General features: G+C 45.7%; 1 protein-coding gene across 2 annotated transcripts in view; it reads right to left on the reverse strand.

Moving 5' to 3' along the window:
- The window catches only part of ZFYVE26 (zinc finger FYVE-type containing 26), a 64,239-nt gene that overhangs the window by 27,139 nt on the left and 9,776 nt on the right, over positions 1-27,324 (reverse strand). Inside the window, exons 7-26 of one of the 2 annotated variants that reach the window (XM_082616771.1) lie at positions 26,909-27,073; positions 26,673-26,761; positions 25,544-25,707; positions 22,634-22,837; positions 21,007-21,624; positions 20,458-20,544; positions 18,068-18,136; positions 17,294-17,445; positions 14,769-14,970; positions 13,556-13,819; positions 10,927-11,046; positions 10,668-10,832; positions 9,893-10,111; positions 9,174-9,276; positions 7,632-8,374; positions 6,544-6,740; positions 4,233-4,337; positions 2,565-2,687; positions 1,995-2,171; positions 401-647 (exon numbers count right to left, since the gene is read on the reverse strand). In XM_082616771.1, the coding sequence (XP_082472897.1) occupies positions 401-647; positions 1,995-2,171; positions 2,565-2,687; positions 4,233-4,337; positions 6,544-6,740; positions 7,632-8,374; positions 9,174-9,276; positions 9,893-10,111; positions 10,668-10,832; positions 10,927-11,046; positions 13,556-13,819; positions 14,769-14,970; positions 17,294-17,445; positions 18,068-18,136; positions 20,458-20,544; positions 21,007-21,624; positions 22,634-22,837; positions 25,544-25,707; positions 26,673-26,761; positions 26,909-27,073 (4,213 nt within the window). Of the gene's footprint in view, positions 1-400; positions 648-1,994; positions 2,172-2,564; positions 2,688-4,232; positions 4,338-6,543; positions 6,741-7,628; positions 8,375-9,173; positions 9,277-9,892; positions 10,112-10,667; positions 10,833-10,926; positions 11,047-13,555; positions 13,820-14,768; positions 14,971-17,293; positions 17,446-18,067; positions 18,137-20,457; positions 20,545-21,006; positions 21,625-22,633; positions 22,838-25,543; positions 25,708-26,672; positions 26,762-26,908; positions 27,074-27,324 lie in introns of both variants that reach the window. The other variant, XM_082616770.1, reaches the window with a different exon arrangement.

Below are 27,324 nucleotides of genomic sequence, written 5' to 3' on the forward strand. Positions count from 1 at the left end.
CGCGGGCTCTAGAGCGCAGGCTTAATAGTTGTGGCGCATAGCTTAGTTGCCCCGCGGCATGTGGGATCTTCCCAGACCAGGGCTCGAACCCGTGTCCCCCGCATTGGCACGCGGATTCTTAACCACTGCGTCACCAGGGAAGTACCCCTCAGCATGTTTTGTTCCCCGAACCTTTATATTATTATGCACGTGATGGTTACCTACCATCCTTTCATTCTGGTTAGCGTGCCACTTCCTCCAAGACTGAGATCTCTCCTATATAAAAGAGCTATCTCTCCTGAAGTGTATCCTTTCACTCTCAATCAACTCAAAATTATAAAAGAGGAAAAATGAAAACTAAGAATGTAGCATGGTATCTCCTTCTCCATGTAGAACCCCCATCGAGGATGCTGGCAGTTACCTGAGCGTTTCTCCCGCAGAGGGTACAGAAAGTCCAGGGCTTTTCCTGCGTATCTGGAAAGCAGCGAGTCCACCTCGTCCATGGTGAAGCCAATCTCCTGGCCGGCCAGCAGCTGGTGCAGAGTCTGCACAGCCATGGTGGCCCAATCCACTTTCATGTTCATGAGCAGCTGCTCCAGCATGAGCAGGGGGTTAGAGGACAAGTGGGAGTAGCTGGCCCGGTGCTGCTCGGGCAGGGTTAGCAGGACCTGGGTGTGGGGCAGAGCCACAGAGTGAAGGAAACAGGACACGAATTTCAGAAGAAAGCCAAGATTCTTACTGGGAAGGGGGAAGGGTATCTGGGACCAAAGGGCACTTGGCCAACCACTGAAACTGGCTAGGAGTCTCTTAGGAAGCAAGGCTGGACTCCTCTCTAAATCCTCCAGGTGGCAATCAAGAAGAGGGGCTGGCAAACTTTTCCTGTAAAGGTTTAGATAGTAAATATTTTAGGCTTCATAGGCCATAAGGTCTTTGTGGCAACTACTCAACTGGTAAATGAATGTACATGGCTTGTGTTCCAATAAAACCTGATTTATAAAAGCAGGCAGAGAACTGGATTTGGCCCACAGGTGGTGGTCTCCTGACCCCTGGCCTAGACCAACCAGGCATAGTTGACCCCTGCCTGATCCTTAAAGCCACCATTCTGTCCATTTGAGGCTTTACTAGAATAAGCAATATAAGGTGGACTAAACCTGGCACCTCCAGTGTTCTGCAGGTGAATGATGACTAAATTCCTCCTAGAGGCTGTTATCACTGGGCTTGAAATACATTCACTGGCTCTGCTCATTGTCAATTTTCAAAGATTCCATTTAGGTACAGTACATCCAAAAAAAAAAAAGTGTATCCTCTAGAATCATTTTACATAGTTGAACTCTTAGCAAGTAGGCTAGTGGTCATATCCATGGCTCTCCCAGCACTCATTCTATTCATGGGGCGAGTTCTACACTCAGGGGGCAGTATATATGACTTCCAATCAGAATCATTATTAGAGGGTTAGAAGGCCTTATCTCTCCCCAAACTCTCCTTCACTGGATTACTTTTGCTAGCTTATAATTTCTTCTATTAGTGTCTCCAAGGTTACACATCAAAGGTAAAGACTTATCTCATTGCCTAGACAATTAACCCTTTTCTTTAGCACAAAGTAGTTTTAAGAATTTAAAGCAGTACTTTTAAATCCTCGCATCAGAATCCTTTTGGAAGATAGGCAGGCCCTGTCCCAAGGGGTTCAGTTTTAATTACTCTAGTATGGAGATTAACTACTGCTATTTTGAGAAAGTCCAGGTGATTCTAATTCATGGTCAGAATTGAGAGGCCTTGGTACAGCAGATGCCAAGGAAAGCATAAAGAGAATTTAAGAGGACAGTAAAATTCACTTTGGAGGCGGAGCAGTAAGAGAACGGTAAGTCCTAAGGGATGTGGTGGGCTGTTAGGGTCAAGATTTTATATACCACAGGTCAAGGATGGCAGGTGCCTGGAAGGGCAAGTTCTGAAGTGGGAGATGGGCCAGCAGTCCCTCCCTCAGGCATGCTTTCCCAACACCCCCTTCTCCTCCTGACCTTGGATCCCATGTACAGTGCTTGGATTTCACGGTGTCGGTCAGCGGTCAGTTCTCCATAGAAGTGGGTGGTGAGGTAGTTGGCCAAGAAGTGAGAAGTGGCTAAGCTAGAGTGCTGGTCGAGGGACTGCTCTGTGACCTCGAGGCACATGGTGAGGTCAGGAATTCTTCGCAGGAGCTGTTGCAGGAGGAAGGTAGAGGAGAAAGGTGAGACCTGTAGAAGAACTCTTAGTCCAGCCTTGTTTTGTTTGAGAACAGAACCTTTAGGTTTAGTCACTGTGGATTAACCCCTTCTCTGCACTCATTTTTTCACCGCCCCCAAAGCTTCACAAATGATGGCTTTGACAGGACCAGAGATCAGCAGAGTCTTGGACCCAACTGCCCATCTGGCACCTAATGCAGGGCTAGGCACCTATAGGGCAGATGACTATAACCAGCTCCTGAAGGACACAGAGGGGCAGATCTGAGACTGCGAATGCTTTGCATGGGATCCAGCAGGAACAGAGCCACCTGATTTGACTAACCTTCTCGTCCCCTGCCAAAAGAAAGCTGGGAAGAGTTGGAGGCTTACTTGCAGAGCCTTTTCATGATCGCCTCTTTCTAGAAGGTGGAGAAGATGCTTTTGATGTAGGTTGATTAAATGTTCTCTTGGAATGGGGTACAGGCAGCCCCACTCCTCACACAGCTCATACTCCTGGAAGGAAACACACATGCCTTCAATCCCTTTAAATTCCTGGCCTTGTCACTCATCCAGCTCTTGCCTGATTTTTCTCAGCAGTCTTGAGTCTGCTAAAGCCCCAGGAAAGTTTGGGAAGTGCTGATGGGAACTTCACTGTGGGATTGATTAAAGTGGGATCATAAAGGACTAGAGTGGCAAGGTAAGTTATGAAAATGATCCAAGTAGGCTGACTGTTCAGGATATCCCTTTCCTTTTAGCTCTACTATAAAAAAGAAACAGATGACATACAGCTACTGACACTTGGTGTCAGCCCTGGGAAGATACTAAGGAAGTGGGGAAGACCGAGAAGATGGTCCAAAGGAGACAGTGCCTACTCAGCTCTGACTGTTGCCATATGAATGTGCAGGCCCAGTGGTGCCAGACTTCTAAAAATGCCAAAAAAAATTTTTAAATTAAACAATTCCCTATTTTACAGTGTTGGCAATGAAATCAATAGGAAAAACTAAAAATTCTGCAGAGCAATACTACATGAGCCTAACAAACATGTTGGGGTTGGATTCCATTGATATCACCCCTTGTTACTCCCCCTTCCAACACCAAATTTGTGAACTCTGGATTAAATAGCTTCCCAGAGCTTTGTCCATGTATTCTAACATGATGGCATCTGGAAGGCCCTCCCCACAACTCTGCCTGGGGCCACCTTCTTCAGGATGCTTCCTTGTTTCTTGGGCTGTCTTAGGCACCTGGCTGTGCTCCCGCCATAGTCTGGGCTTACTTCGGTCACTTGGTATATCGCAATCACCCAGGGATGTGTCTCGCATCGCCCCGCCCTGCTCCCTCCTTTCCCAAAATGTGAGCTGCACAAGGGCAAGGACTAAGCTTAATTATCTTTGTTTCAACACCATCTAGGCACAGTGGTAAATAACAGACAGTCAATAAAGGTTTCCCGGATGAATGAACATCTGAATAAATACATCTACATTTTGAACTATGGTATATCAGCTCCTTAAAGGGTAAAAAAAAGTCTCCTTAGCACACAAATGTCCAATAAACACATGAAAAGATAATCAAGGTCATTAGTAATCATGGAAATGTAAATAAACACAATGACATACCATCTTATTGGCAAAAAAGTGAAAAGCTGGACAATGCCAAAGTTGCTAAGAAGATGGAACCACAGGAACTGTGAGTGGGAGAATAACAGGGACAGGACGACGGATCTGAAGAGCAATGTTGTAACATCTTAGAAAAGGTGAGGATGCTCATGCCTCATGATCCAGCAATTCCAATGCTAGGTATACATTCTGTACCTAGTGTAAACAGTGTAGGAAATCTTGTGTATGAAAACAAGGGTGATAGTACAGAAGTGTCAACTGTATTATTCTCTATTCTTCTACGTATGTTGGTAAGTTTCACACACACAAAAGAGAAAAAAAAAGTGTTATGTAGTTATAGAAAAAAATGTGAACCTTGATACGCGGAAAGAGGTCTACATAACCAGCTAAGGAATAGCAACTCTGGAAAGAGGAGGAAGGGGAATAGTACCCAGGAAAATGGTACCTTGGCTTCTAGAATCACATTCATGACAGTTGATGGGTCCTCAACACAACAGTTCCTCAGGGTCTGCCAGTCACACCACATGGGGGTAGCCTGCAAACCTAGAATCTAAGGAAAGACAGAAAAAGCTATCAAACCACACTGCAATTTCTCTGCTCAGGAACAAGTCATTGGAGTTTCCAGGGATGGGCCATCCTCAGGTCTCTGTCCCAAAGTCAGGCTGTCAGAACTTGCCAGGACAGAGGAGGGATTAGAATGAATGGGACAAAGAGTGTTTGGAGAGGTGAGAGAACCTATCCAGCAAGTATAATCAGGGAGCAAAGGCTGAGTGGGGAGGCCAGGATTGGGGCCTTTCACTTGGAGGACAATTCTCAGAGGCTTCCGTGCTTTGCAGCTCATTCAGTCTTCTGGAGTCACTTGTCCCCTGCCCCTCCAGCTCAAAACTCTAGACAGGTTATTCTTCTGTCCTGAATGCTCTGTGGGATCACCTTTCATGAAGCATTTTAGCTCTGCATGAAAACTGCTATGGAAGAGTGGAAAGAAAATCTTTTTCACCTGCCACTTTCACTTTCCCTGGTTGGGCTCTGGGCTCTGTTCGGTTCCAAGCACACATGGAAAAATTAGCATCTATGTATACTTGTTATGTAGCTGTACCATCGAAATCTGTCTTCCTGAGCCTCTTGGTCTTGAATATGACACATATATCCAAGAATTTTTCACTGTGAAACTGTCACTCTCATGCATCCCTTTCAAAATGGCTCTTGAAATTTAGCTGAAGTTTAAAACAATCTTTAAAAAAGACATGAGATTAAATTCTATAAAAACTATTGAACAACAAGACACAATATACACAAAACATACAGAGAGCTCAAATATACAGGGATACCTTGGGGATACTGGGGGTTCAGTTCCAGACCACCACAATAAAGTGAATATTATAATAAAGTGAGTCACATGAATTTTTTGGTTTCCCAGTACAAATAAAGTTATGTTTACATTATACTATAATGTAATGTAGTCTATAAATTGTGCAATAGCATTGCCTACAAAAAATGTACATGCCTTAATATTTTATTGCTAAAAAATTAGTTTTAGCAATTAATTTGAGCATTCATCTAGTTATAATGTCTTTGCAATAGCAACATCAGAGTTCACTGATCACAGGGACTTCCCCGGTGGTCCAGTGGTAAAGAATCCACCTTCCAATGCAGGAGACGTGGGTTCGATCTCTGGTCAGGGAACTAAGATCCCACGTGCTGCGGGGCAACTAAGCCTGCATGCCACAACTACTGAGCTCGTGCACCTCAACTAGAGCTCACGAGCCACAAACTACAGAGCCCATTCCCTCTGGAGCCTGCATGCCACAACTAGAGAAGAAAAAAACCCGCATGCCACCGCTAGAGAGAAGCCCATGCACCACAATGAAGAGCCTGCGCGCTGCAACAAAAGATCCTGCGTGCCGCAACTAAGACCTAACGCAGCCGAAAATAAATAAAATAAATAAATAATAAATAAATCTTTAAAAATAGTTAAAAAAGAGTTCACTGATCACAGATCACCATAACAAATATAATAATAATGAAAAAGTTTGAAATACTGTGAAAATTATCAAAATGTGACACATAGACATGAAGTGAGTTAAGTGCTGTTGGAAAAATGGTGCCAAGAGACTTACTTAATGCAGCATTGCCACAAACCTTCAATTTGTAAAAAACACAGTATCTGCAAAGTGCAATAAAGCAAAATGCAGTAAAAAAAAAAAAAAAAAAAAAGAGGTGTGCCTGTACATGTGAAAAAGGCATTGTGGACTGTAAAGCATCATTCCAGTGTTAATTTTATTATGAATTTTCAATCCTTGTCTGACCTGTACATATTTAAAATTATAGGAGTAAATAAAATAGGAACCAGATAGAGGCTCCCTCGCTCTTCAACTAAGAATGGAAGCCAGATACAGAGCAGAAGCAAGATACAGAGCAAAAGCCAGCCCCAGATTTTCTTTCTTAAAATCCACCATCAGGCTTCCCCGGTGGCGCAGTGGTTGAGAGTCCGCCTGCCGATGCAGGGGACACGGGTTCGTGCCCCGGTCCGGGAGGATCCCACATGCCGCGGAGCGGCTGGGCCCGTGAGCCATGGCCGCTGAGCCTGCGCGTCCGGAGCCTGTGCTCCGCAACGGGAGAGGCCACAACAGTGAGAGGCCCGCGTACCGCAAAAAAAAAAAAAAAAAAAAAAAAAATCCACCATCACATGAGAATAGGCTGGAGGTGGTAATGAAGTGAGACGGCTCTTTCCTTTCTCTTGATGCCGAATCCTGTACCTTCTGGTACACCAGCAGCTCTGCTAGCTTTCTCTGTAGCTCACAGTCCAGCCCATCTTGGAGAGCTGTGTCTGAAATGCAGTAGGCCAGGATCTCCAGGCATGACTCCAGGGGCCACCGGTCCACGAACTGCAGTGTTAGCCGACTTCTCAGAGATGCATCCTTCACAGCAAACAGGTACTGCCAACCTTCTTTGACTACAAGACAAAAAGATGCTCAGCAAGGCTGGCGCCGGAGCTCAAGAGTCCAGGTTACTTCTTAAGGGAAGGGCTCTGTTCAATTTCACAAAACAGGAGCTTGGAGGATCCTGAAGATCCTTCTGACCTGAATTAATTTTTACACTTGGAACACTATAGGAGAAATACTATACCCTGTTTCTCTTTATGCAAATGTAATCATAGTCACGGGACTTTCTGAAGAGAGGGAGAAAAGGCGAAAGGAGAGGAAGAAAAAGGAAAGATTTTCTCCACTCCCCACAGCCCGACCAGCTCTTGCTCCCCCTAGTGGACGGCTGTCGGTCATTGCTCTCAACTCGGTACATATCAAAGTCTCCTGGGGAGCTAGCTGTCAAACAGGCCCAGAGTCTGTTTTTATAAATAAAGTTTTATTAGAATACAGCCACGCTCACTCGTTTATGTATTGTCTATGGCTGTTTTCATGCTTTGATGGCAGAGCCAAGTAGCTGCAACCGAGCCTGTATAGCCTACAAAGCCCTTTACAGAAAAACTTTCCTGACCCCTACTTTAAAGCAAACACTTGCCTGAACCCTATCATGGGCTTCTGGAAATGGGGCTCTGATATTTGTAGTTTATAGAATTTCACAACGATTCTGCCATGCAGGGTTGAGAATACTGGTTATGAGTGCCCGTCCTAAAGTTCGATGGAGTTGGGCTCTAAGCTCTGCTCTCCCACTGACTATCCTGGGCAGTGTCCTACCCTCTGAGCCTCATTCACCTCTCAGTATCACGAGATTATGGTGGCACCTTTCTCTAGAGTTACTGTGAGCATCAGATGCGGTGAACCACTCAGTGAATGCCCAATACTATTACCACTGGTGAAGGAGGGAGGCACGGCTTTCTGCTCACCACCTGCCGCAGCACAGCTCAGGACCGCATCCTGTATGCCACTCAAGTCGTCCACATCTCGCCCGTACACTTCAGTGAGCTGAAGGGCCCGGTGCCAATCACTGGCCACCAGGGCTTCCTCGAAGGCCTTGGTGAGCACATCCAGGGCTATGGGAGAATGCAGGCCCAGGAGGACGGTAGAGAGACTGGCCCGGCCGCAGAGACTCGCTGCCAGACTCTGCCCCTGCTTGGAGGACCCTCGTAGGGGCTCCCAGGCAGCTAGGAGGGAGGCCTCAAGCATAGGGAACTGTTCCAGGAGGCGCTCACACTCCCGAGCTACCTGCTCTGCAGTTAGAGGCACCTCCCTGCGGCCACGAAGCTCCTTCCAAGACAAGCTGGGCTTGGTGATCTTTGACCCCTGGGAAGCCCCCAGACAGGCCACGGTAGCCAGCAGCTTCGAGCGGGACTTAAGGAAGGCCAAGGCAGAGGAGGTGAGGGCTGGGCCTGACGAATCCCTCGGGGAGGAGGGGGGCTTCCTCTCCAGCGTGGGATTCTCAGTTGGCTTTGAGGAGCTCAGTGTAGAAAGTGGGAGGTCCTCCAGGCAGTGGGAGGTATGCAGCTGGGTCAGGATGCCCAGTTGGGTCAGAAGGGATGATGTCTGCTGGCTCTGACGGGAAGAGCAAAGGGCAAGGGGCTCACAGCAGCAGTTGACAATGACCTGTGGCACACTCAGGCCGAGACCCTCTCGGGCCAGAAGGGCTGCCAGCCTGGAGGGAGAGGAGCAAAGGGCATGTAAGGCCTCAGTGCCTGGGCACCATCACCCAGTCTCAGAATTTCTTTATGTGTAAACAAGCAAATGTAAATGTAGACTCTCTAATTGTTCCCCCTACCCCCTCTCTTTTTAACTCAAAAGGCAGCCTATTAGACCCAATTCTCTGCCCCTTGCTTTTTTACTTAATAAAAAATCTGGGAGATCTGTCCATAGCCTTCTACAGAGAAACCACTCATTCTTCTTTTACAGCTACATAGCGTTCCATTATGCGGAAGAAACTGAATTTAACTAGTCTCCTATTAGCGGACAACGGCTATGCCATACAAAGCTATAATAAAATGACTTGGTACATACAGCATTTTTCATACTTATAACAATGGATAAATTCCCCAAGGTGGACTGCTAGGTCAAAAATGTGGTTTGTCATTTTAGTGGATATGGACAAACTGCCTTCCCACAGGGGCTATACTAATTTATATCCTGCTGGCAATCTGTGAGAACGCTTGTTTTCCTACAGCCTCGCCAACTAATGTGCTATCAAAGTTTTGGATTTTTGCCTACTCATAAGTGAAGAGTCACCCCTTAATTTTATACTTGCAATATAAACATTAGAGGTGGAGAGAGAGAAAGAAATGAGGCACACTGAATTTTAATGTAGCTTGTATAAGAGTAAATGCAAATTAAGGGAAAAGTCTGGAAGAAATCTCAACTTCCTGTATTGAACTCAAACACAGCCCCACTGAGCCCTTGGTTTCCTTGATGAACAATTAGGAAGGCCCAGGCCTGGCTCCTACCTCTCTGGGGGAACTTGTCGCTCAAGCAGGAGGTGTGACACCAGTTGGGAAGAGCTCTGTTGCAGGAGAACAAAGGGGTTTCCCACCTTGACCTCCACGTGATCTGCAAAGGTAAAGAAAGTGATCTTTGCACCACTGATTGAAACATTCAGAGCGCTGTTTTCCAGAATCAATAAAAAAGTAGTGTCAAAACTACATGGAAGGCCCTTCTGTTGATATCTTTCTAGGTAAAAGGTATTCTTGACATGATGCTGACCACAGGTTTATCTACGCCTTACCACTGTTCTAAAGACTTCCAACTACAGACAGACTTCAGTGAGCAGGCCTAGCCACAGACAGCTCGTATTGCTCCCTTCGATATGACTGAAGTGTAGGTAGTACTCGCCCTGCGGACTTGAGTAAGAATCTGGCACTCGACTCAGAGGCTTAATTCCCCTGGTCGGTCCTCATGTCCACAACAGATCGAAGATCTGGGAGAGGTATTTTTGAGTCATTAATGCCACCAAAATGTATCGAATACTCTCATGTGCTGTACCATTGTACGAGGCATCAAGGAGACAAAGGTGAATCAAACACAGAGGTGAATAAGAGAGGACTTCATATGTAGTGTCCTCGGCTACTGCTGTATCCAGAACCTCTTCAGTGTGCGCCTTCCTCTTCCTTGCCCCTAAACACCTGTGGGCCAGTCCTGACTCTATTTTCTCTTTCTTGCTACTTACCAGGCTCAGAGCTCAAACTCCGCAGGAGAACGGCAGCCAGGGTGCTGCAGTACCTGAAGAAGGTGCCCATGTAGTCAGTCTGCCTGCCGCCTGCTGGCATCTGTTTGCCCAGGTTCTTCTGGAGAAGCTGAGTCTGGATATACACAGGGTGGGCCTCTGCCTCCAGAGCTTTCTCGGCTACCTGCTCCAACAGGGAGGTGAGTGGAGTACTTCTGGGCTCTGGGAGGAGTTATGAAAGGAAGAAGCATGTAGTGTTGAGTCTGTGCATCTGGCTTTGGGTCAGTTTCCAAACAATATGGGGACTGGGCCTCTGTACACTGTGTGGGACATCCTATAGCCTGGCTGCTACGCTGACAAGGCAGTTATAAAATCCTAAGTTGGCTGCTTATACAAGTGATTCTCAGCCAGGAAGAGCTTTGGGTCTGGAGAAATCAGGGCGGAGAGTTCCATTTTCACCCATGTCTCGGGTGGAACAGCTCTGTGAAGCTCACAGCACTCTTTTGCGGAAGGGTTAATCAATGTTTATGGAGTCCCTTCTGGGTATATCTCTCATAAGGAATGAGAAAAATGTGCCAGCTAATGGAGTGCTAAGCAGCCCTTCACTTACGAGGTGGGGAAACAGGTGGAATTAGTTGCGAGACAGGCCCTGGTTAACTAGAGGGCTGGGAGGGCCCACGTCTGGGTCCTCAGCCTCTGCTCCAAAGCACTCTTTCCCGTTCCACTGTGTCCTCTCCCCATTTCAACCTCATCTGCTCCCACGCAGTCGGGCCTGTACCTGGCAGCTCCAGTGCTTCTCTCAGTGACTGAAGGATCTGCTCCAGCTGCTGGGAGAGGGTAGCGTGGCTAGCGACCCAGTCCTCGGTGAGGCTGGGCCAACACATCTGAAGCAGCTCAGCAATGCTGCACCGTGGGGGACCTCCCCCCTTTTCCTCTGCACTCTCTACGGAGAGCAAGTGAGAAAGAAAAAGTGAGGTCTGATGCTGACCTCATGTTCCGAGGCTGGGAGGTTAAAAAGGCGTAGTAAAGCAGCTCACCTGATTTGATTTGTCCGGCTGACAGAAGTGGGTAATTGAGAATCTTACTGATCTGCTGAAGAACGCCTGGAAAACCTCGAATGCCATCAGCACTGAGGAATCCGTGGTCTAGCCGGCGACCTGGAAACAGGATGAATCGAGAAGGAATGCAGAAAAAAATAAGGTACTTTCAGAGATTGACACTCAGTCCTGTAGTTACTTGTGAAGTTCTATCTTCTCCAATATTGAGGAAGAAACATACGCTGTGCCATTTTTCATGACAACCAGCATACCTGGCTTATTCCATGCCTGCTGTTCCAGGGCTACCTCTGGCAAGATGCCTCAGCTGTCCACAGCAGCAGACCCAGAAGCTCTGGCATTCCTAGGGAATCGCTGTCCCAAGCTGATCAGGCACTTCTTGTGCATTTGCCCTGCTACTTCCTTCAGCCGAGAATTTGAGCTGGGATCTTATCTGTATCTTGACACCCTGACTAGACTATAAATAACCTTATGGACAGAGATTATTCCTTATACCTCTCCTGTACTCCCATATACTTGGGATAATCTGGAAATGCAGTAGGTACTAAGTTAATTCCTGATTGATTGGCATGAAACCGATCAGCTTGAATATTATTAATAGCTTGGATAATATCTCCATTCATTTTAGAATATAAGTACTAGATGAGGGAGAGGGAAATTTTTCGATAAAAACAGCATTGTGGGGCTTCCCTGGTGGCGCAGTGGTTGAGAGTCCGCCTGCCGATGCAGGGGACACAGGTTCGTGCCCCGGTCCGGGAAGATCCCACATGCCGCGGAGCGGCTGGGCCCGTGAGCCATGGCCGCTGAGCCTGCGTGTCCAGAGCCTGTGCTCCGCAACAGGAGAGGCCACAACAGTGAGAGGCCTGCGTACCGCAAAAAAAAAAAAAAAAAAACCCAAAACCCCAAAAAAACCAAAACAGCATTGTGTATGCCACGGCATACTTTCCTAGAAGGACTGTGTCAGCGTTAAAGGACTTTTAAATCAACAGCTCAGAAGTGATTTGGAAGGGTGTGCAGAATAGAGTCAACACAGCAGGCCTGAGACTGCTATCCTTAGAAAGGGCTGCTTGCAAGGTTGGTCCCTGCTTGGTGTCTGTGAACTTGACTGGTAAACGGTTTCCTACACTGATATAAAACTTTTCCTAAATGATGAGAGCGACTGATTGTGCCTAAACTGTTTGTACAATGTGGTTTATGCTGAACACCTGCCTTCCTCCTGAGAGCCTGGAATTTTGGTACATGCTGGGCAGAGGGTCCCTCTGTCACCAGCTCCCAATAAAAACCTTGGGCACTGGCTCACTAATGAGCTTCCGGTAGACAACACTTCACACTTGTTTGTTGTCACAACTCATTGCTGGAGGAGTTAAGCACATCCCGTGTGACTCCAGTGGGAGAGGACTCTTGGAAGCTTGTGTCTGATTTCCTCCAGACTTTACCCCATGAACTTTCCCCCTTTGCTAATTTTGCTTTGTGTCCTTTTGATGAAATAATTCGTAGCCATGAGTATGACTATATGCTGAGTCCTGTGAGTTCACCCATCGAATCACTGAACCTAAGGGAGGCTATTCATGTCATATCTATTCACCATTCCTCCCTCCATATGACTCAGAGAGAACATGTTTCTTTCTCTCTCCCTGGTCAGTCCTTCCAATGCTGGGTGTGTGTATCAAGGATGGGTGGGGAGTGGAACTTTGCCTAATTCTTTCTTCACATTCCTCTACCTTCATTCCTCCAAGAATTCCATATACACATTCTGGGATATTATTAACCTCAAGGTACAATCCTCCCTCCAACTGTGATCCACTAAATTTTCCCTTATACCTGGTTTACAAGCTTGAGACTCAGTTTTTAGGTTAAGTGGGATTCACTCTGGAGGAGGTATGCAGTTTAAGGGCACAAATTCCATTGGTACCATTTTTTTTTTTTTGCGGTACACGGGCCTCTCACTGTTGTGGTGTCTCCCGTTGCGGAGCACAGGCTCCGGACGCGCAGGCTCAGCGGCCATGGCTCATGGGCCTAGCCGCTCCGTGGCATGTGGGATCTTCCCAGACCGGGGCATGAACCCGTGTCCACTGCATTGGCAGGTGGACTCTCAACCACTGTGCCACCAGAGAAGCCCCATTGGTACCATTTTTTTTTTTTGCGGTATGCGGGCCTCTCACTGTTGTGGCCTCTCCCGTCGCAGAGCACAGGCTCCGGACGCGCAGGCTCAGTGGCCATGGCTCACGGGCCCAACCGCTCCGCGGCATGTGGGATCTTCCCAGACCGGGGCACGAACCCGCGTCCCCTGCATCAGCAGGCGGACTCTCAACCACTGCGCCACCAGGGAAGCCCTGGTACCATTTTTGAATGTATATTTCTTCCTTGAATTTATCTATAAACCAGAAGAGAATTTCCCCAAATGACTGGAATATGCTATATCTGTTAAGAAGGCGAGACCCTCGGTAAACTATATTTAAGTTGCCAGACCGGACATGAGGAAATGAACTAATAATCCTTTCTCCCCGCCCCTCCTTCCCCGATAACTTTCTTCTTGCACGATTATTAAGCATCTCAGAACCCCATCTCCTCATTTGAGAATTAAGGGATCAAGCAAAAGCAGCACACTCACCCCGACTCTCAAGGCTGCTGTTCAGGCGCCGTTCAGCGGTTTCCAAGAGCTGCTTGCCGGTTTTCCAGAGCTGGCACTGAGAGCAAGCCAGGTCAAATGCAGCCATGGCGGGGGGGCTGAGGTCTTCCAGAACCTCTCTCAGGGGGGCAGTGGGCTCCACCGAGCTACTGCTTATCCAGAAGTCCTCCTGGAGTGTGGGGATGGGGTCTCCCGAGGTGCTGAGCAGCTTGTCAGTCACATCAGAGATGGAGTAGAATACCATCCCTGGACACCCAGCAGTGGGATACAAGGCAAGAGGTTAAAATGACTCTCACTAGCACTTTTATTTTGAAAAGTAGTGATTTAAAAAATGTCTGAGGTCCTTCTGCACAGTATACCATCTATGCATATCAAGACCATCATTATAGCCCACTCTTACGGCATCAAAACAATGGCACGGAAAGAAAGACCAAGAGAAACTCAAAAAGGTGGAGTTTAGATCCAAATGGGGTCTAAAAGTAGGATGAAATGAGGTAGATCTGTGTGTGCTCATCAGAAAAGGTCTCTAAAATACATCACTAAAAAAGCAAGGTAGAAAATAGTACTTGTTGGAAGAGCTCATTTATATTAAAAACAAAAAGGATATGCATATATTCTTTTGAATTTGTAAAGAAAATCTCTGGGAGCTTACAGAAGGAGCAACAAGCGATGGTAACTTGATATACAGAGCCTAGACCAGCAAGAGATGTAAAAATATGGGACAAGATTCCACTTTCAAGAAATAATGAAAGGATGAGCCCTTTCTGCAGTGCAGCCAAGGGTGGGAATTGACATCTGTGAATCCCAGGCCACAGGTGTTAGATAGAACTTCTTCACCTCCTAGAAAAGTAGAATAATATGCTTTATCCCTGAATGATTACATGGGAAGAAAATAATCAGTTCTCCAAATCCCAAGATTAATGGCCATCAAAACACATGGTGGAAACTGCATTCACACGCTTCAGTGTAAGTCACGTGGGACAAGCTTAATGGGGCAGGTAAGTGACCACCATGGTCGGCGAGGCTGGGCACAGCTAGAAAATGACTCTGGAGGTGTCAGGACTGCTGTTCTTCAAGGCAAGCATCCTTCTCTAGGTTTCTGCTCACCTTCATGATGAGCCTCTGATTTGGGTGGTTTTTCCCCCATACCCTCCTCCCACAGCTCCCTCACCACCTGGCAACAGGGAAGCCGGACCTGCGGCTGCAGCGCTGCCAATGGCCTGCAGAGTTGAGCGGCCGCTGCCTGTTCTTCGGATGGTGCCACTACCCCTGTCCGAGTTCCGGTTTTCGATCTTGTGCTCTACTCGGGCCAGCTCCTGGATGACCTCCTGGTAGCGCTCCATGAACAGCAGCTCCCCGGAGCTGGGCGAGGACTTCAGGTTGAATGTGAACACCACCTGCCACGGGAGAGGAAGGAGTGTGGCTTGCAGCAGGCCCACTGAGGTGGAGAGTGTCTGCAGATCTGAGATCTTGCTAGTCATCAGACTCTGGCCCTAAGACAACTGCTTTGTGGGGCTGGAAGAACACTGGACATTCAAAGAGTAGGTCAAATGTAGAAATAACTCATAAAAGTCAGCAAGAGGGCCACTGAAGCCCCAGCAGAAAATAGGCAAAAGATGAGGACAATTTCAAAGAGAAAATACACAGGACTAATACACAGGTAAAAAATGTTTTCCCTTCCCAGTAATTCAGGGAATTTAACATTAATACTACCTTGCATCTACCATAATGACAAAGTGTGAAAATAAACCCTCAGGGGGTGGTGGCGGAATGAACTGTCACAACCTTTTTGAAAAGCAATTTGGCAGTCTACAGAGCTTTAAAAATGTTTATATTCTTTGACTCAGTCGTTTTTATGAAAAACTTTCTTTAGGAAATAATTCAAAAGTCAATGTATAAAGGTGATAATCTTGACACTCTTTACTACAACTATTACCAGGTTGAAAATAAATGTGAGTTAACAGGGAATGGTCAAATGCAGCTACTAGATCAGACTATCATAAGGTCACTAAAATCAGTTACTAGGCAAATGCTTATATTATAATGTAAAAAAGGCACTAAGTTTTAGATTCAAAATGATCTTGGCTCTATATAAAAGTCACATACATCTTGGAAAAACATTGGCAAAAATATGCTTTTATCTTTAGTATTGGTTGTTCTGGACGATAGGTTAAAAGTAATTTTATTTTCTGGTTAATACTTTTTGGTATTTTCTTATAAATAGGCACAACTTGCTCTGTAACCAGGTTTAAAAATAAAACCTTTTATTAAAAAAGAAAATGAGGGGCCTCCCTGGTGGCGCAGTGGTTGAGAGTCTGCCTGCCGATGCAGGGGACAGGGGTTCGTGCCCCGGTCCGGGAAGATCCCACATGCCGTGGAGCGGCTGGGCCCGTGAGCCATGGCCGCTGAGCCTGCGCGTCCGGAGCCTGTGCTCCGCAACGGGAGAGGCCACGACAGTGAGAGGCCCGCGTACTGCAAAAAAAAAAAAAGAAAAACGAGAAAAAGAAAAGGTCAAAGCCCCAGGAAAGGAAGAGGAAGTGAGGACATTTAGCGGTAAAGCATCAGGGGACTCACAACTGACTTCCTCTTGGTTTGGGGGTCAGAAAGGCTGGTGAGGGTCCTATCCTTCCCAGAGGGATAGAATTATCATTATCATTAAAGTACAGGATTTAAAATGTGTCAGAGGAAGTTAAGTAAAAATTATCCAGTCACCTAGATGTTTCCATGATTTATTCCTCAACAAGTAAACTCACATGAAAGAAAAATTCTGACCTATGTGTTAAGGGACCAGTGCAAGCGTCATAAATATATCAAGAGAGTTTTAAAAACTAGAAGAGTGGGCTTCTATGCTTTTAAACTTAAACAATAGCAGAGGATTCTTGTATTTCTCACAGCTTGCACATAATCCGCTTAACATTCCAAGAGGTAGCACAAACAGGTATTATATTTAACTCCAAGTTTCAGATGAGGACACCAAAGCTCAGCGGGAGTACAGTCTTTCTGGTTTCTACTCCCTGCACTTTTCCCTACACAACATTCTAATTTGCTAGCTCCCTACACTTCCTGTATGTTAAACTGGTATTCTATTTATTATTAAAAATTGTTTGCATAGTGATTTCTAACTATATAAAACCACATGTGTTCAGAGAAGGACTACAAGGAAAGAAACAAAAATATTTCAACGTCTTGACTGTGGCCGAATGTTTTATCTTGTTAAAAAACTGTTTTATGGGCTTTCCTGGTGGCGCAGTGGTTGAGAGTCTGCCTGCCGATGCAGGGGACTTGTGCCCCGGTCTGGGAAGATCCCACATGCCGTGGAGCGGCTGGGCCCGTGAGCCATGGCCGCTGAGCCTGCGCGTCTGGATCCTGTGCTCCGCAACGAGAGAGGCCACAACAGTGAGAGGCCCGCATAACGAAAAAAAAAACCCCAAAAAAACCTGTTTTATGTTCTGAATACAAACATGATTCAACAGCTTAAATCTCCTCCTTCTGGATCTTGAAATCCACAGTGCTCAAGATCAGGCTCCATACATGGAAACTCCCTCCTGCTTCTGCTAGACGTGGCTCCTCAGGTGCGCCCGACTGGCTCTTCTTGCACAAGCATCTGGCTTTACCTGATGCCCCGAGGGTCCCAGACAGCAAAGGGCTACCTTAGCATTCTTTACTGTGACAAAGTAGAGCCTAGGCTCCTAACACCTGCTGCACAAGTACCTGCCTCACCTGATGGGCTTCTGCGAAGTTCCCCCGGAGGACGCAGGATGCCAGCAGTGACTCAGGTGGGGAGAACATCATGCGGATGAGTGAACTTTGAGGTTGAGGTTGCGACCGGCCATCTAGCTCATTCTTCCCAGATGCAGTACTCAGACTTCCCTCTGTCAGGACACAAGAACGTTGAGGGCCAAGCAAGGGATAGAAATTGAGGAAAAACTATTCTGTCACCTGCTGCCAAACTCCTATCTTCTCAAAGTCCTTCTCTAAAAGGTCTGTCAATGGATCTTGAATTTTCCTCCAATGAAGCACATACCTATGCTATCATCTTTTTCTTTCTTTCTTTTATTTTAAATTGAAGTATAGTTGACTTACAATATTGTGTTAGTTTCAGGTGTACAGCAAAGTGATTCAGTTATACATATGTATTTATTTATATATATACTTTAAAAAAATTCTTTTCCATTATTGGTTATTATAAGAAACTGAATATAGTTCCCTGTGCTATACAGTAAATCCTTATTGTTTGTCTATTTTATATATGGTAGTGTGTTTCTGTTAATATGTTATCATCTTTGACTATAAGACTTATGTACCAACAACCTTCCTTGGGTATTCACCTCTGTTTCTCTCTACTGATGGGTAACTCAGCTGATAGTGAAATAGCCCTTTCCCCACTGAACACAAGCATGAACTGCTCAGTCCAGGTTTTCACACCGTGGTGTACGGCAACTCTTTATGGGGGCAAAGCTGCTGGAAGTTGGCAACTGGTTGGGACCCCCATACCTGAAGTGCTTGTGCTCAGCTCACTACTTGTACTTTCCAGGGATGGGTTGGAACCTCTGTCCCGGCCACCTAGAGGTATTAGGAGGAAAGAGAGAAAATGAACCATCAGTGCCTTACAGTGTAGAAGGTGAGACGTTGGCTTGAAAGCTGAGATCTGGGTAGACTGAGAAGATAATGGGTAGCTACTATACCAGTGGCTCCTTCTACAGTAAACTGCAAATTCCTACAGACCAAAGGTACAGGGGTGGGCTTAACATTGTCCCAGTGCTCATCTGGATAGTAGCTTATACCAGTGGTTTCCAGTCTCTGGGTCTCAGAGCCCCAGGAGCTTTCAAGTTACTTCTAGGGGTCAGCGACCCCCATTGCTCACTAAGCACTGTGAATAGTCTGAAAAAAAAATTAAAGCACACCTATTATGACATGGAACCAGTATGGTGCCAAAGAGGGTCACAAAATTTTCTGACGTAGAAAAAGTTGTCCTCATAGTTGAAAAAGTAGGGAACCAAAGTATAAGGCCAGGCTGATCAAAGACCATGATATTGGGACTTCCCTGGTGGTGCAGTGGTTAAGAATCCACCTGCCAATGCAGGGGACATGGGTTCGATCCCTGGTCTGGGAAGATCCCACATGCCGTGGAGTGACTAAGCCCATGCGCCACAACTACTGAGCCTGTGCTCTAGAGCCCGCGAGCCACAACTACTGAGCCACAACTAGAGAAGCCCGCGCACTGCAACGAAGAGTAGCTCCTGCTCGCTGAAACAAGAGAAAGTCCACGTGCAGCAACAAAGACACAACACAGCCAAATAAATAAATAAATTTATATATTAAAAAAAGACCATGATATTGAAAGTCCTGGAGAAAAAGCATCTTCTCAACACCTGCCTTCCTATAGCTGTAGGAAAAGAGAAGATGGATTGTGCATTCTGGGCAGGATGGGTCAGGTGGATGCAAACTGACTCAAACCAATTAACTGAGCAACTTAAGGGGCTCAGCCTTTAAGTTTTCCATGTTTCTCTCATGGTAGTCTCCACCCCAGCCAGCATGTTCATGTCTCTTGTTGCCACTTAGGTAAAGCCTACTCATTCTTCTGAGCTTGATTCAAAAGTCAACTCTTTCAGAAAGCCTGTTTCTCTGCCTTTGTACGCTACGCTGACCTCCCCATCCGTGAGATTTCTTCTGTTTTCAGGCCGTGACTCCGGGCAGTTTAAGTTTTTCATGTATACTGTCTATGCAGGTAAATTATGAATTCCTTGAAGGCAAAGTCCTGGTTTATGCCTCATTCACCTCCCTCAAGATACCTAGTATTTTTTTTAGCACACAGGAAACTCTTTATGAACTCCCTGTTAATTATTTAAAAACTACCAAAAACCATAATGGAAATTTGATTATCTAAAAATTTAATACTTCTGTATAATGCTTCTGTGTTAAACTCCTTTAGAAAAACTCATTATCAAAGTCAAAAGACAAAATGGAGCAAAACTTGTAGCACAAAATGACAGAATATTTTCCTTAAGGTATAAAGAGCTTCTTATAATTCAACAAAGACAAACCCAACAGAAAATATGTACCTTAGACTGAAAAATATAAATGGCCAATAAATATATGAAAAGACATTCAATCTCAAACTAAAAATTAGTATTAAAACAATGACACACCATTACTATATTAATCATATTGGCAAAGACTAAAAAGAAACCTGATACTACTCATTTTTGATGAATGTATATGCAAATAGGCACTTACATACAGGTGATGGGAATGTAAATTGGTCCACCTTTTTTGGGGGCAATTTGTTATATCTGTATTTATACCCAAATATACTTCGACCTTCTATATTATACTGCTAGGGACTTATCCTATAGATATACTCACACAAGTATGCACAGACATACGTACAAGGTCGTCTACTGTAGCATTGTTTATAATAGTAAAAAACTGGAAACAATTTAAATGCCCACAAAAGGGTACATATGACAGTGAACTACTAAGCAGCCTTTAAAATAAGTGAAGAGAAGTGAGTTCTCAATATAGAGTATGATACGTTTACGTATGTAAGAGGATATAAATGAAAAAAGAAAGTTGCAGTTCTCTATATGTAGTATGATGCATCTGTATATCTAAAATGATATACATGCTTGTATTTCATGGAGAATTTTTGGAAGAAAACTATTAGCAAGGGTTACTTTGGGGGAGTGGGATTAGGATAATCTTAGATCACTTTTGTTTGTACCTTATCTTAAAGAATTGCTTTAAGATACTTTAAGATCTTATCTTTATCGTTAGTGTTAAGGTACTTTAAGAACTGCTTTATCTTGAAGAATATTAGACAAGTGGCACTATACCATTTGCCGCTTGTGGGAAGGAGGCATGGAGAGAGTTCTTCAGATTACCTGCCCGGCTCCTTCTTGTCCGACGACCCCGGCGGAGACTGGGGTGCCATGTGGCGATGGGCCGGTATCTTCGGGAGGGTTGCTCCTCTGAAACAGCAAACCCAGTGGGTCATACGGGAGGGTGATCAATTTTTTTTTAATTGAAGTATTGTTGCTGTACAATATTATATGTTACAGGTGTACAATATCGCGATTCACATTCTTAAAGGCTATACTCCATTTATAGTTATAAAATACTGGCTATACTCCCTGTGTTGTACAATATATCCTTGTAGCTTATTTTATATCTAATAGTTTGTACCTCTTACTCCCCTACTCCTATGTTGCCCCTCCCCCTTCTGAAGGTGATCAGTTTTGATTTGACCCACCTCCTGGGGTAACAGGTAGGGGAAGACCTGGACCAGCCTGTGCGACACTGAGCGGTACCCCGGAGTTCTGACACAAGTGGCCACGGCGATATGCCCTGAACTAGTGTGACTCCATGCACTCCTAGCTGTCCCACATTCCCGAGACTTTTCTCCCTCCTCCCTTTCTGTTATCTCCTCTCACCTGAGCCCTGGTTGCTGGTCACCACCTTGTACCTCCACTGGGCCTCAGAGAGAACCTTGGAGAACTGGTGCAGGCGGCTCTGCAGTCCGTCTCTGCTGCTGCTGCCCAAGCCACTCTGGCCTTCAAGCAGCTTTGGCTTCTCAGGGGGGCTGCGGCTGCTTAGCTCATCCATCTGCTCCTGGAGCAGCCTGAGGAAGGCCCCTATTACGTATTCATCAGCCAGGAACCCACTGATACCGCTAGTAAAGTGCTTTAGGTCCAAAAAGCTGTGCCTGTGAGGCTCTGGGGAACTGTCTTTTGGCTCTGCCTTCAGAGAGCTTGGAACTGTGTCGGCCAGGCTCCTGGAGGCCCCCAGGGAACCCTGTTCTGACCTCCTCTCAGGCTGTGCTATGTGCTGAGGGCTCTCTGACGGGGACCTCAAACCCAACGGGCCCTTCCCCTCAACGTCATCATCCTCAGCGTAGTCCTCGGGCAGGTGAGGCTCTGGGTGAAGATCAGCAGAGGTGATGAGGAGCAATGAGAAGATGTTTTCTAGAAGTTCCAGGCACAGAGCGTCAGGAATACTGCACAGATACTGTTGACACCTGGCCAGGTATGTTGAAAAGAGATCTGAAGCACCTGAAGAAGCATGTATAAAACAAGAGGCCAGAGAAAGAGAAGGAAAGAGAGAAAACGCAAACATTAGAAACAGTACTTGCCAGACTCAAACATTCTCCCAAGTTTAACTCATTTCTTTCTTTGTAGTGACTCAGAGAACTGTGGTTACAGTCAGAAGACTAAGAGGCTATTGAGCCGTGTCTTTTCATGATTTGTAGAAAGATTTTGCTCCCTGAACTAAAAGTACAGTTCAGTGAACATTATTTTGTTTCTGCTTTTTAAAATTACATTACTCCTCATCTCTGAGAAGTACTCCGTATTTCAGTTCCTAGAATGAAGGCAGCCTTATTCCTCAATTCCTGTTTGCACTCACTGTTATACTACAGGTGATCACAGCCTACCCAGATCTCTTAAAATGACCATGCTCAGAGGTGAAGGTCTATTCCAAAGCTGCAGGGGAGAGATACTTGACCACCAGTCACAGAAAGCAAGGTAAGGAGTTATAAGTTTTTAAGAAAAATGAGAGCTAATAGGACAGAAGGTTCTTTCAAACTGTAGGCTGTGACCTATGACACCGACTTAGACGGCTGCATTTGAAAAAATGAAATAAAGCAGAAAAATAATCAGGAGTGTGCTCTGTTTGGAAGGGTAAGTAATGTTTCTTAAAACTTATTTCAGTTGACACATCACATACACACATATACACATACACATGAAAGCACAAATTATATACCTAGGTGCAAACTGGAGTGATGTGAAATGCTATCTACTGTGGACTGGAGTAAAAAAAAGAAGCATTTGGAAAACACTGTACTAGGTGTTCAGGCTCTGTTAGAACTTATGCAGATCACTTGCTTTCCCCATGTCCCTTTGATTCACAGAGGCTGATAAATGGATGAAATTATTCGTGGGCATAATAAAACCAAGGCTACCTCCCAGCCCTGGTGGCAAAGGGTTCCCACGCAAAGAACCGGCTGGGACAGGTTGTTCCCAGCTCCCGCCAGGGAAGGGGTGGGGGGCGGCGCTGCACCTGGGGAGGAGAGAGAATCGTTCACTGGCTCTGCAGCCACGGCCAGGTCCTCAGAGGGACCGTCTTTGCATTCCTGGCACTGGGAGTGCCGGTGTGAGTTCACACAGAGGGCATAGATGGCATACTTCATGGCACAGAAGCTCCGGTAGAGTGTCAGGTTCTGACACCGGCTCAGGTGCGCAGGGACCGTGGCGTCAGTTGAATCTGAATTATAGAGAGAAACAGGCAGAACTTCAGAGATGCTTTTTTTTTTTTTAATTTATTTTATTTTTGGCTGCATTGGGTCTTCATTGCTGCGCGCAGGCTTTCTCTAGTTGCTGTGAGTGGGGGCCACTCCTTGTCGCAGTGCACGGGCTTCTCATTGCGGTGGCTTCTCTTGTTGTGGAGTGCAGGCTCTAGGCGTGAAGGCTCAGTAGTTGTGGCTCGCGGGCTCTAGAGCACAGGCTCAGTAGTTGTGGCGCACGGGCTTAGTTGCTCCGCGGCATGTGGGATCTTCCCGGACCAGGGCTCGAACCCGTGTCCCCTGCATTGGCAGGCAGATTCTTAACCACTGTGCCACCAGGGAAGTCCCAGAGATGCTTCTTTCAGGCAGGGGCTGCATGTATGGCTGAAGCAAAGAGATGCCACATTGCTAGTCCCCTAGGTGTTCTCACCCTCTCTCCTTTCTGGCAGTGTGATCTGCGTCCCTTCCAGGCCTTTTTTTCTATTCAACAACTTTCAGTCTCTCGGTTTCCTTTTCCCCACCAACCTCCCCTCTACATGTCTGTTCAACCTAGGCCTCATGGCTATTTAACAAAGCTTTCCCTTACATTTCTTAAAATACTTGTTTTTCCTTTTTAAAAAAAATAAAACTTGAAGTACATGTTTGGTCTACCTTTCGAATGCCACATTACCCAAGAGGCAGGCTTAAAATGTGTTTAGATTGAGAAATAAGGGAGCAAAGGTAACACAGTGTTTAAAAAAAAAAAACTTGATATTTTTAGGAAAGCCCTGAAGCAGACATCATGAGAAAAAACATAAACTCTGTTGCGATTCTGTACACTTGTTTAATAATTTATAATTTTTCATTAAAAATTTGTTTTGAACTTAGGAGGAAGGAAAGTTACCATCTTTACAGAATCTCTAAACATCTTAATCTACCCCTAATTCTTATCATAGCAAAAGTATAACCTGTTGAAAGAAAAAACATTAAATGTAATAAAGCAAAAAGAAGAAAAAAAATACCACCCATAAGCCTACCAGCTAAACACAACCACTGCTACATTCTGGTTTAACCCCTTTAATAGTTTTGTGTACATGTGTATGTGTTTTGAGTGTAACATTTTATATACTATTTAATTTTCCTACTTCTTAAAAATCCTTTAGAGTATAAGCATTTGATTATGTTTCTTTACAAACTAAATATCTGCTGGCTGCATATAGTTCTACTGAATGAATCCCTTGTCTAGGCATATTCCTCAAGGGCAGGACATCGGAATAGTTAGGGATGTTTTGCTACTACAATGCTGCAACAAGCCCCTTTAGGTATAGGTTTTCTAGTGATTACTTCTTAGAAGCTTGGCCTTGCCAAGGTCAGGGTAATAAGCAGAACAAAGTCAATATTGTTCTATGGCCTTGACCTCTTCATGGCATTATGGCCCAGAACCAGGACTTGCAAGCACGCTGAGAGGGAGTGGCTCCTTACATTTTTGCCCGAGATGCCTCTCTTGCCTCACCCTAGTCCAAGCCCTATTATCACTCCTCTTTTGCCTTTTCCAAGTTCAAGTTCTAATTGTGTTCTGGTGGGTCACCAGGGATAGATTTCAAACACTTCTTCGGAAGACTTTTGTACTTGTATGTAGAAAACAGAGAGTTCCAGTTCCTTCAGGAAATCTGCTAAACAAGTTGTCTACCTTTCCAAAAAAATATAGAATGTAGTAACACTAGTTTTACAGTTAGTGGTAGGTCCTTTAAAAAAGTAAATCAAAGCAATATCTAGGCTGACAGACATCTACTGCCATATGAGAATGTTTGTTTCTCTCAAAAGTAAGGTCCCTGGCCTGTGTAGTAGGTTGTGACCACATCATCATATGATTTTTGAGAGCAAAAAGAGTGAGCTTTTTAATGGGGACTTGAATTTTAAGCAAAGATCTAAGGTTAAAACAAGGCTTTGTTACTGTTTCAGGCAAGTCTTTCTTCTAAAAGAAAAACTCTAAAAAAAAAACCTCAAAAAAAGAATCTTCTAGAAGAAAGACTCTTTACCTGTTCAATAGACTATGAAGAAGATATGGGAGGGGGGCTTCCCTGGTGGTGCAGTGGTTGAGAGTCTGCCTGCCGATGCAGGGGACACGGGTTCGTGCCCCGGTCCGGGAAGATCCCACATGCTGTGGAGCGGCTGGGCCCGTGAGCCATGGCCGCTGAGCCTGCGCACCTGGAGCCTGTGCTCCGCAATGAGAGAGGCCACAACAGTGAGAGGCCCGCGTACCGCTAAAAAAAAAAAAAAAAAAAAAAGATATGGGAGGGAAGGAAGGCACAAAATGTGCTATAAGAAAGCTTATGAAGCATGGAGAGACTCACCAAGAATTTGCATAAATACTACCAATGACAATGCTGTGAATTCAGAAGGCAGTTCCTAATTCTGTTTCAGTGAAATGAGGGTATGCTCATGGTTCCTGAGCTGGATCCATGAGGACAAAGGTTCCTATGGAATTGTTCTCATAGGATACCCTAGGCCTCACCAAGAAAGGGGAAGGTGTCCCTACATCTTGTAATCTGATTGTGGCAAACAGCGCTAATTTAGAGGGTACCTGCTGGACCACCCATCTTGATAGATCCCAGCAATCACATCTAGATAAATCTTGTGCTGTAAGAAACATCTGCAAGATTGTCCTAAGAGGGAACCTTGCTCAGGTCACTCCATCGCCAACTCACCATGCTCTTGCTGGGGGTCCTTGGCTGGCACCTTCTGTAGGAGCTTGAGGACATCTTCCTCCCTGAGGGCTGGAAGGTTTGTAAGGTGATGGAGAGAGTACAGCACTGAGTGGCTTTCTCCACCATGTAAGTGACACAGGAGATCTCTCTTTGGTATGGGGTTGCTGAAAGGGAAAGTTGGGAGGATGGAAGGGGAGGCAGTTTATATAATTGCTTTGAGAAAGACCAGTCTCCGTTCCCTCTTATTCTTTCTCTCTGGCCTGTAACACCACAGGTTTCACTTCCCCAAACACTAAATTTCAGTTGGTCTATGATAGAGGATAGCCTTTATTTACCCCCAGGGAAGGACATTCATCAAGCTGGCTTTACTTGTCTAGTAAGGACCTAGGAAGGGCCTCTGTGCTCAGCAGGGTCTAGAAAGGGCCCACAGATTAAGCTTCCTAATTTCTGTAATTTTCCTAGCTGAGAGCTGACACGAGCTTCTCTGCTTTTCTTTGAGTCAGGGCCCCTTGCTACTTCCCCCAGCGGCCTACTCGACTTCAGAAGTGCTGGTGAGGTGGGTGAAGAACAAAATAAGAACCCAGATCCAGGGAAGACCCAAGGCTAAGTTATCAGGAAAACACAGGGCCACGCACACATTTCAAGAGGCTGTTGTTGAATAAAAATGTGATCCAAGATAACACGTGGCTAAGAATGTGGACCACACTCACTAGCTGTGTGACTTTGGGCATGTTATTTAACACCTCTGGGCTTCAGGTGCCCCACTTTTAAAATGAGGATAATATTGGTGTTTATCTCACAGGATTATTGTCAAGCTTAAGTGAAATCATCATGTAAAGGGCTTAGAGCAATGCCTGGTGTATAGTAAATGCTCAGGAGATGTGAGGTTTTGTTCTCGTGATCATTGTCATCCTTAAATTATCCTCTAGTTATGACCTTATGGCTATGGTGAAGATAATCACTACTTATGTTTCTTTCCTGGTTTAATAGTTGGAACAATTATTTGTGGCTGGTCAACACTGTCAACTGAAACCATTTACAGGGAAGATGTCTTGAAATGGCCACACGTGCAGAGCATGGGTCAAGTGTGCCCAGTGGTGGGAAGAGGGCTAGCTGTGCAGGGCCATACCTGCTCTGCTGCACACACCACTCCAGGACCTCCAGGTGAGCCCACAGCCCATCACAGGCATCCCTGAGGAGCTTATCACAGCCGTGGTCCTGTGTTGATACGGGAGAAGAAAGAGATGCTGACTCAGGCACCTGGGGTCAGAGATGTGACCAACTTCAGGACCCTGCATTCTGCCTCAGCCCAAAGTGCCAGCACACTCATTTCTGGAGCAGCTTGGGCTGCAGAGTGAGAGTTACCTGGGTCCTGTGGAGTGTCTGGAGCAGCCTCTGGGCTGACGTTAGGCTCTGGCAGTGCGTCCAGCCCAGGAGCACGAGCAGTCGACTGAGAGGGCTGAATTCTCTATCTAGCAGGCAGCCAAGACTTGGGAAGTCTTCTTCCTTCAACAGGGTGAGTGCTGTCACCTGGAAGCCAAAGGAGGCTGCTGAAGGTAGCTCTGGGGACTTGCTGCTAATCAGGGTAAGAAGCTTTTTAGTATAGAAGGGAGGTTTCTGACAATGACAGAAGTGGCCAGTTGAATACAAAGTGTTTAGGAAAACACTAGACTGTAAGCTCCTAGAAGGCAGGGATTGACTTCTGTTGTATCCCCAGATCCTAGCATAGTACATAGTACATAGAATGAGGTTAATAAATAGCTGTTGAAGAACTTTCCTGG

Source organism: Mesoplodon mirus (genome assembly GCF_964341445.2).
Source record: "Mesoplodon mirus genome assembly, chromosome: 4".
In the NCBI taxonomy this organism is placed as follows: Eukaryota; Metazoa; Chordata; class Mammalia; order Artiodactyla; family Ziphiidae; genus Mesoplodon; species Mesoplodon mirus.